The sequence below is a fragment of the Somniosus microcephalus genome, chromosome 16, assembly GCF_052327205.1.
Source record: "Somniosus microcephalus isolate GS21.2 chromosome 16, FLI_Smic_1.0, whole genome shotgun sequence".
NCBI lineage: Eukaryota > Metazoa > Chordata > Chondrichthyes > Squaliformes > Somniosidae > Somniosus > Somniosus microcephalus.
The window spans coordinates 48,722,693-48,737,344 of record NC_141002.1 but is presented as its reverse complement, the minus strand read 5'-3'; the positions used below and the strand labels follow the sequence as shown (position 1 = coordinate 48,737,344).

At 47.1% G+C, this 14,652-nt stretch overlaps 1 protein-coding gene across 4 annotated transcripts in view; it reads right to left on the bottom strand.

Annotated features, from left to right (window-relative positions):
* LOC147106139 (ADP-ribosylation factor GTPase-activating protein 3-like) overlaps positions 1-14,652 on the bottom strand; it is an 84,139-nt gene that overhangs the window by 51,780 nt on the left and 17,707 nt on the right. For all 4 annotated transcript variants that reach the window (XM_086008964.1, XM_086008960.1, XM_086008963.1 and 1 more), the window contains one exon: positions 4,445-4,522. In XM_086008964.1, the coding sequence (XP_085865090.1) occupies positions 4,445-4,522 (78 nt within the window). The remainder of the gene's footprint in view (positions 1-4,444; positions 4,523-14,652) is intronic.

Genomic DNA, 14,652 nt, shown 5'->3' with positions numbered 1-14,652 from the left:
GGCTGGTGGAATGGGCGGACACGTGACAGATGAAATTTAACGCAGAAAAGTGCGAAGTGAAACATTTTGGTAGGAAGAATGAAGAGAGGCAATATAAACTAAAGGGTACAATTCTAAAGGGGGTGCATGAACAGAGAGACCTGGGGTATAGGTGCACAAATCATTGACGTTGGCAGGGCAGGTTGAGAAAGCGGTTAAAAAAAACATCCGGGATCCTGGGCTTCATAAATCGAGGCATCGAGTACAAAAGCAAGGAAGTTATGAACAACCTGTATAAAACACTGGTTCGACCTCAACTGGAGTATTGTGTCCAATTCTAGGCATCACACTTTAGGAAGGATGTGAAGGCCTTAGAGGGAGGGTGCAGAAAAGATTTACAAGAATGGTTCCAGGGATGAGGCACTTCAGTTACATGGATAGACTAGAGAAGTTGGGGTTGTTCTCCTTAGAGCAGAGAAGATTGAGAGATTTGATACAGGTGTTCAAAATCATGAGGGGTCTAGACAGTGTAGAGAGAAACTGTTCCCATTGGCGGAAGGGTTGAGAACCAGAGGACACAGATTTAAGGTGATTGGCAGAAGAACCAAAGGCGACATGAGGAAAAACATTTTTACGCAGTGAGTGTTGAGGATCTAGAATGCACTGCCTGAAAGGGTGGTGGAGGCAGATTCAATCACTGCTTTCAAAAGGGAATTGGATAAGTACCTGAAGGAAAAAATTTGCAGGGCTACGGGGAAAGAGCAGGGGAATGGGACTAGGTAAAGTGCCCTTGCAGAGAGCTGGCACGAGCTCGACGGGCCGAATGGCCTCCTTCTGTGCTGTAACCATTCTATGATTCTAGAATGCAATTTAATACGTTACTGAGTTAGCATTCTGGTTGGTACAGGATTTCAGCACATTAAATCAACTGTCAACAATATTCATTAAAATACCTGAATAATAAAATATAGAATACAATACCTTAAATTTACACAGTATTTTTAACATAGTAAACATTCTACCGCACCTCCCAGAGGGAAGCAGATGCTGAGCCATAGGAGAGGTGACCCAAAGCATGATCAAAGACAGATGTTGCAAGGCCAGGACAAGTAAAAGCTGATGCAGTTGGAAATGTAGATGGTGTAACATGGGGTACAATGCTGGAAGAAGTTAAAGAGGTACGGTGGAGAAAGGCTGCGGAGGACTTTAGAGACCAAAGAACTTGTATTTATACAGGGCCTTTCACAAGTACACAGATTAGTCTCTCAAGTTAAAAATTACTAGAAAGTAACAATGTATGAAGATGGAAAACATGCAACTTCATCCATGCTAAGTAGCAACTCATTTCCATTTTTCATAACTATCACAGTTGACTGCATTTGGACAACCAATTACTGGTGAAGAACCTGGAGCTTTTATTCCAGGAACATGCTGACTGGGGTTAAATCAAATGGATTATTGCAGGAAACAGAGAGGACAGCTTGGGCAACGAATCAACAAGACAGTTCACAAGACAGATACAATGAAGAAGGGCATTCTACCTACTTTAGCTAATCTATTCAGAGAGGCCCAATAAAACCTTCCCTCCACCACATCTGCTTCTTAAAAGATTCCAGTGTTTGTACCTCAATGACACTACCTATTCCATGTGTTGATTACTTTTTGTGTAAAGAACTTCTTCCTGATACGGTATCAACCCTAAATTTGCCTTTCACCAATTTCAATCTGTGTCCCAGAAAGCTACTCTTGTGATTTAGTTTGAAGTACTTTCCACATTTACCCTTTACGATCTTTCATACCTCTGCAAGGCTACCTCCTTTCAAGGCTGAAAAGTCCAAGTTTCATGCCTTTGACACTAGGGATCAGTGTTGCGATTCTTCCCTACACTGCCTCTCGTACTTTAAAGTTTCCGGTGTGCCTCGGTAACCAGATTGACACAGGACTCAAGGTGTGCTCTGACCAGAGCACTATGCAGTTTAAGTACAACTTCCTTTGACTCGTGCTCGACTGTCTTGGCTATAGTTCAGTATTCTATCTGCTTTGTTGATTGCTCAACATGTCCAATCAGCATCGAGCCTCTCTCAAGTTCATCCTTAGATATTTTCCCATCATTCATGGAGTGCACGTCTTCCACTTTTTTCGTCCATTGTGCAGTATTGCATTTATTTGCCACTGTTCGGTCCCCTTATATATTTTGTCCAGTTAATTTTCTAGATCCCAGACTGATCCTTAGGGTTAGCTTACCCCTCCTAGTAGTCTGTGAATTTGACCAATTGCATCAAATTTTTGGATCCAAGTAATTAAATTAGAAACTGTAGTGGTCCCAACACCAATTTTCGCCCACCCCAACTTAATTCTGCTAAAAAATGCCTACTGCTTTCTAATCTTCAACCAATCTCTTATCCATTCCCAGGTTCTGCTGGTCAAATCCACTAAAATTCTTTGCGTTAGCTAACTTCTGGCTTTGAAGTAGCTTCAAATTCAGTGTTCATCTAATGTTCGGCACATTATTTGTTTATCTCATTAATTACACTTGGATGAGTTATTCAGCCTGAATAATCTTAATGACATTGGCCGTAATTTTCCCCTAAAAAAAAAATGGGTGGGTTTGGAGCGTGGGGGCAGTTAAAGTGCTAACAATGGGATTCCCGACCTGATCCCACCTTCAACCCGCCCACTTCCGGTTTTGCTGGAGACGGGACGGGCGACCAAACCGCTCCCAGGGGGCGTTAACTCAATTTAAATATTGTAATGAGGCTGGAAGCCTCTTTTTTCCCCTCCATTTTGTGTTTGGAAGACAGATTATTATTTGAACGGCAATAGATTGGGAAAAGGGGAAGTACAACGAGACCTGGGTGTCCTTGTGCACTAGTCGCTGAAGGTAAGCATGCAGGTGCAGCAGGCGGTTAAGAAGGCAAATGGTATGTTGGCCTTCATAGTGAGAGGATTCAAGTACAGGAGCAAGGATGTCTTGCTGCAGTTGTACAGGGTCTTGGTGAGACCACACCTTGAGTATTGTGTGTAGTTTTGGTCACCTTATCTGAGGAAGGATGTTCTTGCCATGGAGGGAGTGCAGCGAAGATTCACCAGACTGATACCTGGGATGGCAGGAATGATGTATGAGGAGAGATTGGGCTTATACTCGCTGGAGTTTAGAAGAATGAGAGGGGATCTCATTGAAACTTATAAAATTCTAACAGGACTAGACAGACTAGATGCAGGAAGGATGTTCCCGATGGTCGGGGAGTCCAGAACCAGGGGTCACAGTCTAAGGATAAGGGGTAAGCCATTTAGGACAGAAATTAGAAGGAATTTCTTCACCCAAAGAGTGGTGAACCTGTGGAATTCTCTACCACAGAAGGCAGTAGAGGCCAATTCATTAAATATATTCAAGAAGGAGTTGGATATATTTCTTGAGGCTAAAGAGATCAAGGGATATGGGGAGAAAGCAGGGACAGGGTACTGAATTTGGATGATCAGCCATGATCTCATTAAATGGTGGAGCGGGCTCGAGGGGTCGAATGGCCTACTCTTGCTCCTATCTTCTATGTTTCTATGTTTAACTGCCTGTGGACGGGTTTCACACAATTCGTAAAACCCGGCAGTTAAACAGAGTGGGGACTGCTGCATCCAGGAGGTAAGTGGCTTTATACCTACCTCCTGCATTCAGGGTCCCGACCATATCCCCCCATCCACCCCCTTGGCCTCCGATCACCTTCCCATGCCTCCACCGCCCCCACTACCCCCCCCCCAACCAGGCCTCTCCCCTCCCCAACGATGATGATAATCCCGTCTCCGATCCCCCGGTGGCTGGCCCCGATCCTCTCTCCACCCGTGCCGATCACTGGCCGACACCCCCCCGCGATCCCCGACCCCTGCCGATGCTCTCTCCCTCCCTCGCGATCCCCAACCCGCCGATGCTCTCGGACCCACCCCCCCTCGATCCCCAACTCGTCTATGCTCTCCCCACCCCACAATCCCCGACCCCTGCCGATGCTCTCTGACCCACCCCCCTCGATCCCCAACCCCTCGACCACTGCCGATGCGCCTCACTCACCCCGCGATCCCCAACTCCTGCCGATGCGCCCCCCACCCCCCGCGATCCCTGACCCCTGCCAATGCTCTCTCTTCCCCGCCCCACCCCCATCCCTGCCGATTGCCAATCCTCCTCTTGCGATCCCTCCCCCGGACCGGACCCTCACTTCTGAGGCCTACCCGCTCGCAGCCTGCCAGCCTTTCAAGCTGGCTGGCTGCAGGCGGGAATACAAGGCCTCACATTCACATCAGGCCCTGCCATTAAAGTCGACAGGAGCTGCGGGACCCTCCGCCTCCAGGGTTTCTCGCCCGCCTCGGCGGCTCCCCGCCCTCAACCCACCTACCTGGGAAAAATTCCAGCCATTCTCTTTCCCCTTACTACCCCCACCAAAGAAGTACTGATATATTGTGAAACAGATTAAAAACTTACTGTAGTATGTGAGACAAAGAAGTCCTCGTCTTTACTCTGCGGGGACAAAGGTGGATTTCCTGAATCATCAATCCACAGCTGAACCATACAACAAGTAAAAAAGAAACGTATTAGTATCAAAAGTCGATGAGTTACATGTTCAAGACAGACATTTGCCTTTATTCATGTTTGGAGTTTTGCCTCCATTCCAGTTCTGATATGCTCCATTGTTTGAAGAGCAATCTCTTTAGAAATCTATTCTGATTCATTTTAAAATAAAAGCAGAAAATGCTGGAAATGCACAGCAGATAAGTCAACATTGATAAAGAGAAGAAAAAGAAAGATTACAGCATTTTGGGTGCGCATCCTTCATCAGAACTGAAGACTGAAAGATGAACAGTCATTTTAGTAAAAATGGGGAGGAAAACCAACACATACAAAAAGCAGAGAGCGACTGCATTAAATTACACCTGCAGATTGCTTAATAGAAAACAGATGTTATAGAAGATCAGTGAGATGATGCATTCCTAATTTCCTTAAGTTACACTTGGAGTGCATTTACACTGTTGGTTTAGTGTCAATGTAAATCCATTTCCACTTCACACCGACACTAAACTCAGTGTAAATCTGGAGTTGGGGCCCAACCTGACTCCAGAGTGAAGTACAGACTCCCTGGAGGGGGTGGTTTCACACCACTTCAGTTTGACATTACGTGGAGTGTAAATCCAGTGTTGTCAAACCTTGTTTACAAAGTGCTCAGGGAATCCATTGAACCCCCTGCACACTTTGTAAACCTACCTGAACTTAATTTCAATGTTGAGAGAAGTTCTCCGCACTTTCTAATCATTTAAATTTTTAACTTTTGGTAGCGATCTCTCTCCTAAACAGGACAGTTAAATTTCAGTCAGGCAGGAGTCAAGCAATGTAAACACATTCTGCCTGTCAGGAACCCAAACTGTAGCCACAGGTCCCAGACTGGTAGTTGCAGTATTAATGCTCCCTTCACTAATGTGTACAGCATCACCAATCCAGTGAACGCCAACATCCTATTTCAGACTTTATTTTCCAATTCATTTAGTGCTGTTCTGCACATATTTCCTGGCTTACTATTACATATGTACATCATCACCAGTGCGAGAATCGGCGGGAATCGCGGGCTGAGCGGCTGTATAAAGGCTCCCGAGACCCAGGTAAGGCCTCAGTGCGAGAATCGGCGGGAATTGCGGGCTGAGCGGCTGTATAAAGACTCCAGAGACCCAGGTAAGGCCTCAGTGCGAGAATCGGCGGGAATCGCGGGCTGAGCGGCTGTATAAAGACTCCAGAGCCCAGGTAAGGCCTCAGTGCAAGAATCGGCGGGAATCGCGGGCTGAGCGGCTGCATAAAGGCTCCAGAGACCCCAGGTAAGGCCTCAGTGCAAGAATCGGCGGGAATCGCGGGCTGAGTGGCTGTATAAAGACTCCAGAGCCCAGGTAAGGCCTCAGTGCGAGAATCGGCGGGAATCGCGGGCTGAGCGGCTGTATAAAGGCTCCCGAGACCCAGGTAAGGCGTACCAATCTCCAATCTTGGAACTCAGAGGGAAGGAGAGAGGTAAAAAGTAATCCAAGTGTGACGTCACCAGAAAGCGGGTAAGTGATTGGTTGGTGAGTATTTCTCTCTTTTTTAAGCTTAAACTCTGTGGTTTATAGTTTCTAAGGTGCGGTATTCATCATCTAGAATCGGGGCAGAGGGTATTTAAGAATAATATTAATAAATTTAATTAATTACATAGAATGGGAGATCAGGTGATGTGTTGCTGCTGCAATATGTGGGAGCTGGTGGACACCATTGATGCTCACGGTGATCACATTTGCATTAAGTGTTGGCTGCTCGAGGAATTCCGGCTCCGTGTTGAAGAGCTGGAGTCCGAGCTTCAAACACTGAGACACATCAGGGAGGGGGAGAGTTACCTGGACTCTGTGTATCAGGAGGTAGTCACACCAATTAGATTAATTAATTCAGATGTAGTCCGTGGCCAGGGTCAGGATGGTGTGACTAGAAGTGAGGCTGGTACGGGGATCCAGGAGGTAGTGTTGGAGGAGCCGCAGCCCTTGCTCTTGTCCAACAGGTTTGAGGCTCTTACTCCCTGTGAGGATGGGAACGGGGACTGCGGGGAGGATGAGCAACCCAGCCACAGCACCGTGGAGCGGGGGGCCATTCAAGTGGGGGGAGATAAAAGAAATGTTGTAGTGGTAGGGGATAGTATCGTTAGCGGGATAGCTAGATTTCTTTGCAGCCGAGAGCGAGAGTCCCGAAGGCTGTGTTGCCTGCCCGGTGCCAGGGTTAAGGACATCTCCTCTGGGCTGGAGAGAAACTTGAAGTGGGAGGGGGAGGATCCAGTTGTCGTGGTCCATGTTGGTACCAACGACATAGATAGGACAAGGAAGGAGGTTCTGCTGAGGGAGTTTGAGCAGCTAGGGGTCAAATTAAAAAGCAGAACCACAAGGGTAATAATCTCTGGGTTACTACCTGAGCCACGTGCAAATTTGGCTAGGGTAAATAAAATTAGAGAGTTAAATGCGTGGCTCAAAGACTGGTGTGGGAGAAATGGGTTTTGCTTCCTGGGACACTGGCATCAGTACTGGGACAGGAGAGAGCTGTTCCGTTGGGACGGACTTCACTTGGCCAGTGCTGGGACTAGAGTCCTGGCAAATCGAATAACTAGGGCTGTAGAGAGGGCTTTAAACTAATTAGTGGAGGGGAGGTTTTAAGAGAGCGAAAAATAAACATGACAGCGGAGAAGGCAATAGAGCAAGGTAGCGGTGGGGGAATTAAAAACCAGAGCGTGTCAGGAAGGGACAGAATGTATAATGATAAAGGTAAAGTAGTAAAAGGGGTAAAAGCAGGAATAAATTGTCAGAAAACATATTTGAAAGTTCTTTATCTGAATGCACGCAGCATTCGTAACAAAATTGACAAGTTGACGGTACAAATAACTACACATGGGTATGATCTGGTGGCCATTACAGAAACATGGCTGCAAGATAATCATGACTGGGAACTAAACATACAAGGGTATTTGACAATTAGGAAGGACAGACAGGAAGGAATGGGAGGTGGGGTTGCTATGTTAATCAAGGATGGAATCACTGCAATAGTCAGAAATGATATTGGGTGAAAAGATCAGGATAGTGAAATAGTTTGGGTGCAGATAAGGAATAATAAGGGGAAAAAGGCACTAGTGGGCGTAGTCTATAGGCCTCCTAACAGTTGCAACTCTGTTGGCCGGAGTATAAATCAGGAAATAGTTGGGGCTTGTAATAAGGGAACAGCTATAATCATGGGGGATTTTAACTTTCATATTGACTGAACTAATCAAATTGGGCATGGCAGCCTTGAGGAAGAGTTGAGAGTGTGTACTAGGGACGGGTTCCTTCAGCAGTATGTAACTGAACAAACCAGGGGGCAGGCAATCTTAGATCTGGTCCTGTGTAATGAGACAGGATTAATAAAAAATGTCCTAGTAAAGGATCCCCTTGGAATGAGTGACCATAATATGGTTGAATTCCAAATTCAGTTTGAGGGGGAGAGAGTTGGATCTCAAACCAGCGTACTGAGCTTAAATAAAGGAGACTATGAAGGTATGAGAGTAGAATTGACTAAAGTGGACTGGGAAAACAGATTAAAGTGTAAGACGGTACAAGAGCAGTGGTCTACATTCAAGGAGATATTTCACATCTTTCAAGATAAATATATTCCACTGAGGAAAAAGGGGAATAAAAGAAAAGACAGCCATCCGTGGCTTAGTAAAGTAATAAAGGATAGTATCTGACTGAAAACAAGGGCATATAAAGTAGCCAAATCTAGTGGGAGGATAGAAGATTGGGAAGCATTTAAAAGCCAGCAAACAATAACTAAAAGATTAATTAAGAAAGGGAAGATAGATTATGAAAGTAAACTAGCAAAAAATATAAAAACAGATAGCAAGAGTTTCTACAGCTATATAAAAAGAAAAAGGGTGGCTAAAGTGAACGTTGGTCCCTTAGAGGATGGGACCGGGAAACTAGTGGTGGGGAACATGGAGATGGCAAAGATGCTGAACAAATATTTTGTATCAGTCTTTACAGTAGAGGACACTAAAAATATCCCAACGCTGGACAAACAGGGGGCAATGGGTGGGGGGGGGGGGGGGAGGAGCTAAACACAATTAAAATCACTAAGGAGATGGTACTCAGTAAAATAATGGGACGTAAGGCAGATAAATCCCCCGGACCTGATGGCCTACATCCTAGGGTCTTGACAGAAGTGGCAGTAGGGATTGTGGATGCATTGGTGATTATTTTCCAGAACTCCCTGGACTCAGGAAAGGTCCCGGCAGATTGGAAAACTGCTAATGTAACACCCTTATTTAAGAAGGGAAGTAGACAAAAAGCTGGAAACTATAGACCAGTTAGCCTAACATCTGTGGTTGGCAAAATGTTGGAGTCCATTATTAAGGAAACAGTAACAGAGCATTTGGATAAACATAATTTAATAGGACAAAGTCAACATGGTTTTATGAAGGGGAAGTCATGTTTGACAAATTTGCTCGAATTCTTTGAGGATGTAACATACAGGGTGGATAAAGGGGAACCAGTGGATGTAGTGTATTTGGACTTCCAAAAGGCATTTGACAAGGTTCCACACAAAAGATTACTGATCAAGATAAGAAATCACGGGATTGGGGGTAATATACTGGCATGGGTGGAAGATGGCTATTGTAATGAAATCTGTTTGTCTTGATCCTGTATTCGTTTTGCACTCATGTATATTACCCTCCCCCACTGTGTATAGTTTCACTTCCTCTTTCCCGACTAACCTGGGAGGTTCCAGGTCTTGGCTCTTGGCTCCGCCCCGGACTTCTCTTACATAAAGATCCCAGGATCTGTATGACTCATTCCTGTGAACCAGTCGGCATGTTGAGATGTTAGCTCTGATCTTAGTGATTAAAAGCCAACTTGTTTAAGTCTATAACTTCTAGTTTAGTGGTTATTGAAGGCCCATCAATTTTAATCACTAAAGAATACTAGGACGGATCGACTCCTAAAACCAGAGCGTCTGGACTTGGATCCACATTCTGCTGAAGCATCAAATCAATTTGGACACTGGCTCAAATGCTTCGAACTCTTCACGGGGGCCTCATCCGCTAGCGAGGTAGATAAACTGAGTCTACTGACTACTCGCGGAAGTCATCGGATTTATTCGTTCATCCGGGACGCCACCTCTTACACGGAGGCCATCACTATCCTGAAGGCCCAATACCAGAGGCCGGTAAACGAAGTGTACGCCAGACATCTGCTGGCTCCACGCAGGTAGCGACCAGAGGAATCAATGGACGATTTCTTACAGGGCCTAAAGGACCTGGTCCGGGACTGCAAGGCCGTGGCGGCCAACGCGTACTCTGACGAATTGGTCCGCGATTCCTTCATCACGGGCCTCAAATCGAATTATATCCGGCAGAGACTGCTGGAAAAGGAGGTCCTGGACTTAAAAAAGGCAGTGAACACTGCGCGATCGCTGGACGTGGCCCAGAGAAACTCTGACTCTTATTCTTCCGGCCATGCGGCCCTCACTGCCTCGTGCGCGCCGAGGGGGCCGCCATCTTGGAATCAGCCATCTTCCCCATCCAGGTCTCAGACCAGCTCTACGCCGCCGGAGTCCCCACACAGAAGTTCACCCAGGAGTCCTACTACAGCGGCAATGTCTCGAGGCCCGAAATGCTACTTCTGCGGCCAGGCCAAGCACCCCAGACAACGATGCCCAGCGAAGGATGCTACATGCTTCAAATGTAAAAAAAAGGGGCATTTTAGCAAAGTCTGCAGGGGGAATCCGATTTCCAACTCCGTCACCGCCTCGTGCGTGCTGTGCGGGCCGCCATCTTGGGATCCGCCATCTTTTCCCGACTCAACGGCCGCCCAGGGCCCAACAGTGGCTTCGATCACGGTGGATCAATCCAGGCCACACCCGTTGACAAAATCCATGATGGACATACAAGTAAACGGGAATATAACGAAATGTTTAATTGACTGTGGGAGTACCGAGAGTTTTATCCACCCTAGCCTGGTACGGCGGCACTCATTAACGGTAACCCCTACACGGAGCAGAATTGCTATGGCTGCTAAGCCCCACACTTCGGACATTTTGGGCTACTGTGTGGTAACACTGACTGTAAAAGGCACGGACTACAAGGATTTTAAACTCCTCGTGATGCCAGAACTCTGTGTTAATGTAATCTTGGGCCTGGACTTCCAGTGCCACCACGAAAGTGTCACGCTAGCATATGGCGGGTCCCAGCCGCCACTCACAGTCTGTGGCCTATCAACCTTAAAAATCAGCCCGCCCTCTTTATTCGCTAATCTCGCTCCGAACTGTAGGCCCATAGCGACCAAAAGTAGACGGTACAGTCTGGAAGACAGACACTTTATCAAGGCGGAAGTGGACAGACTCCTGCGGGAAGGCATTATTGAATGCAGTACCAGCCCGTGGCGTGCCCAAGTAGTCATAGTTAAAAATAGCGAAAAGAAACGGATGGTAATTGACTACAGCCAGACTGTTAATATTTATACCCAGCTGGACGCCTACCCTTTACCCCGCATATCAGAAATGGTCAACCAGATTGCGCAATACCGAGTCTTCTCGACTATCGACCTCAAATCCGCGTATCACCAGCTCCCCATTAGAACGGAGGACCGCCCATACACCGCCTTCGAGGCGAACGGGCGCCTCTACCATTTTCTCAGAGTGCCCTTCGGGGTAACAAATGGGGTCTCGGTCTTCCAACGTGAGATGGACCGCATGGTTGACGAGAATAAACTACAAGCTACCTACCCCTATCTGGACAATGTCACTATCTGCGGGCACAACCAGCAAGACCACGATCTAAATCTTGCGAGATTTTTAAAAACTGCCCTAAAGCTGAATCTAACCTACAACGAAGACAAATGTGTCTTCAACACAACCCATCTCTGTATCCTCGGCTGTGTGGTGGAAGATGGGGTAATTGGACCGGACCCTGACCGATTACGCCCCCTAAAGGAACTGCCCCTGCCACACAATCCCAAAGCTTTAAAAAGGTGCCTGGGATTTTTTTCGTATTATGCCCAATGGGTGCCCAATTACTCTGATAAGGCCTGACCCCTCATTAAATCGACGTCCTTCCCACTATCAGCTGAAGCTCGGGAGGCTTTCACCAGTATTAAACAGGACATTGAAAGGGCTGCAGTGTGTGCAGTGGACGAATGCATTCCCTTTCAAGTCGAAAGTGATGCGTCAGACTTTGCCTTAGCCGCGACCCTCAGTCAGGCTAGGAGACCTGTGGCCTTCTTCTCCCGAACCCTTCAGGGACCTGAAATCAGGCACTCTTCTGTCGAGAAGGAGGCACAGGCTATAGTGGAGGCAGTGCGGCACTGGAGACACTACCTAGCCGGCAAATGTTTGACCCTGCTCACCGACCAGCGGTCGGTGGCTTTCATGCTTAATAACAAACAAAGGGGGAAAATCAAGAATGACAAAATACTCAGGTGGAGGATCGAACTATCCACGTTCGACTATGATATTATGTACAGGCCGGGAGCCCTTAATGAACCCCCAGACGCCCTATCGCGGGGAATGTGTGCCAGCATTCATACGGACAAATTACAGGGTCTCCACAACGACCTCTGTCACCCAGGGGTCACCCGACTATACCATTTTATAAAGTCCCGCAATCTGCCCCACTCCATCGAGGAGGTCAGGGCAATGACCAGAGCCTGCCGCATCTGTGCGGAATGCAAGCCTCGTTTCTACAGGCCTGACCGTGCACACCTTATCAAAGCCACACGGCCATTCGAGCGCCTAAGTCTGGACTTCAAGGGACCCCTTCCCTCTGCCGACCGTAACGTATACTTCCTCAATATCATTGATGAATATTCCCGCTTCCCCTTCGCCATTCCCTGCCCAGACATGACCAGTGCCACGGTCATCAAGTGTCTCTGTAATCTATTCTGCATGTTTGGCATGCCGAACTACATACACAGCGATAGGGGGACGTCATTTATGAGTGACGAGCTGCGCCAGTTCTTGCTCTCGAAGGGGATAGCCACTAGCAGAACCACTAGCTACAACCCCCGGGGTAATGGGCAAGTGGAAAGGGAGAATGCTACTGTTTGGAAGGCTGTCACATTAGCCTTAAAGTCAAAAGGCCTTCCGACCTCACGCTGGCAGGAAGTCCTCCCAGACGTGCTCCACTCCTTAAGGTCTCTGTTATGTACTGCCACTAACGCTACCCCTCACGAAAAGATGTTTGTTTTCCCCCGGAAATCCACCTCGGGCATATCTCTACCCGCGTGGCTGACGTCTCCGGGGACAGTACTATTGCGGAAGCACGCGAGGGGCCATAAAACGGACCCCCTTGTGGAAAAGGTACAGCTCCTCCATGCAAACCCTCAGTACGCCTATATCGAATACTCTGACGGGCGAGAGGACACTGTTTCCATAAAAGACCTCGCTCCCTCGGGGAGCGGAGAGAACGATGGGAGACTACCTGATGAAGACCTACACTACAAAGAGACAGGACGCCCAGAGGTATCAATACCCAACTTTAACCTGGAGGACACTGCAGATAACCTGGAAGACACTGCGGAGGCCCGGACAGCGGAGGAACCAGAATCCACTCCCCTAGAGGCACCCCAACCGGCTTTGCGCCGATCACTGAGAACTGCAAAACCTCCTGACAGACTCACTTATACCAACTTTTAAGAAACATCACCCCGATGGACTAAATCTATAGAAGGGGTGAATGTAATGAAATCTGTGTCTTGATCCTGTATTCGTTTTGCACTCATGTATATTACCCTCCCCCACTGTGTATAGTTTCACTTCCTCTTTCCCGACTAACCTGGGAGGTTCCAGGTCTTGGCTCTTGGCTCCGCCCCGGACTTCTCTTACATAAAGATCCCAGGATCTGTATGACTCATTCCTGTGAACCAGTCGGCATGTTGAGATGTTAGCTCTGATCTTAGTGATTAAAAGCCAACTTGTTTAAGTCTATAACTTCTAGTTTTGTGGTTATTGAAGGCCCATCAGTTATCTAACAGAAAACAAAGAGTTGGGATAAAAGGTTCATTCTCGGGCTGGCAATCAGTAACTAGTGGTGTTCTGCAGGGGTCAGTGCTGGGACCCCAATTCTTTACAATCTATATGAACGATTTGGAGGAAGGGACCGAGTGCAACATATCAAAGTTTGCCGACGATACAAAGATGGGAGGGAAAGCAGTGAGTGAGGAGGACATAAAAAACCTGCAAAAGGACATAGACAGGCTAAGTGAGTGGGCAGAGATTTGGCAGGTGCAATATAATGTTGGAAAGTGTGAGGTTATGCACTTTGGCAGAAAAAATCAAAGAGCAAGTTATTATCTAAATGGAGAGAAACTGCAAAGTGCTACAGTACAAAGGGATCTGGGGGTCCTGGTGCATGAAACACAAAAAGTTAGTATGCAGGTGCAGCAGGTGATCAGGAAGGCCAATGGAATCTTGGCTTTTATTGCAAGGGGGATGGAGTATAAAAACAGGGAAGTCTTGCTGCAGTTATACAGGGTATTGGTGAGGCCACACCTGGAATACTGCGTGCAGTTTTGGTTTCCATATTTAAGAAAAGATATACTTGCTCTCGAGGCGGTTCAGAGAAGGTTCACTCGGTTGATTCCAGAGATGAGGGGGTTGACGTATGAGGAAAGGTTGAGTAGGTTGGGACTCTACTCATTGGAGTTCAGAAGAATGAGAGGCGATCTTATCGAAACATATAAGATTGTGAGGGGGCTTGATCGGGTGAGGATGTTTCCACTGATGGGTGAGACTAGAACTAGGGGGCATAATCTTAGAATAAGGGGCTGCCCTTTCAAAACTGAGATGAGGAGAAACTTCTTCACTCAGAGGGTAGTAAATCTATGGAATTTGCTACCTCAGAGCTGCGGAAGCTGCAACATTAAATAAATTTAAAATGGAGATAGTTTCCTAGCAGATAAGGGAATTAGGGGTTATGGGGAGAGGGCAGGGAAGTGGACTTGAGTCTAGATTTGGATCAGCCATGATCCTATTGCATGGCGGAGCAGGCCCGAGGGGCCGTATGGCCTACTCCTGCTCCTACTTCTTATGTTCTTATGTCTGCAGTTGTTACAAGAAAAAACAAACTACTGAACTTGTTTAAGAAGATAAATAAACAGTGGTACCAATTCAGC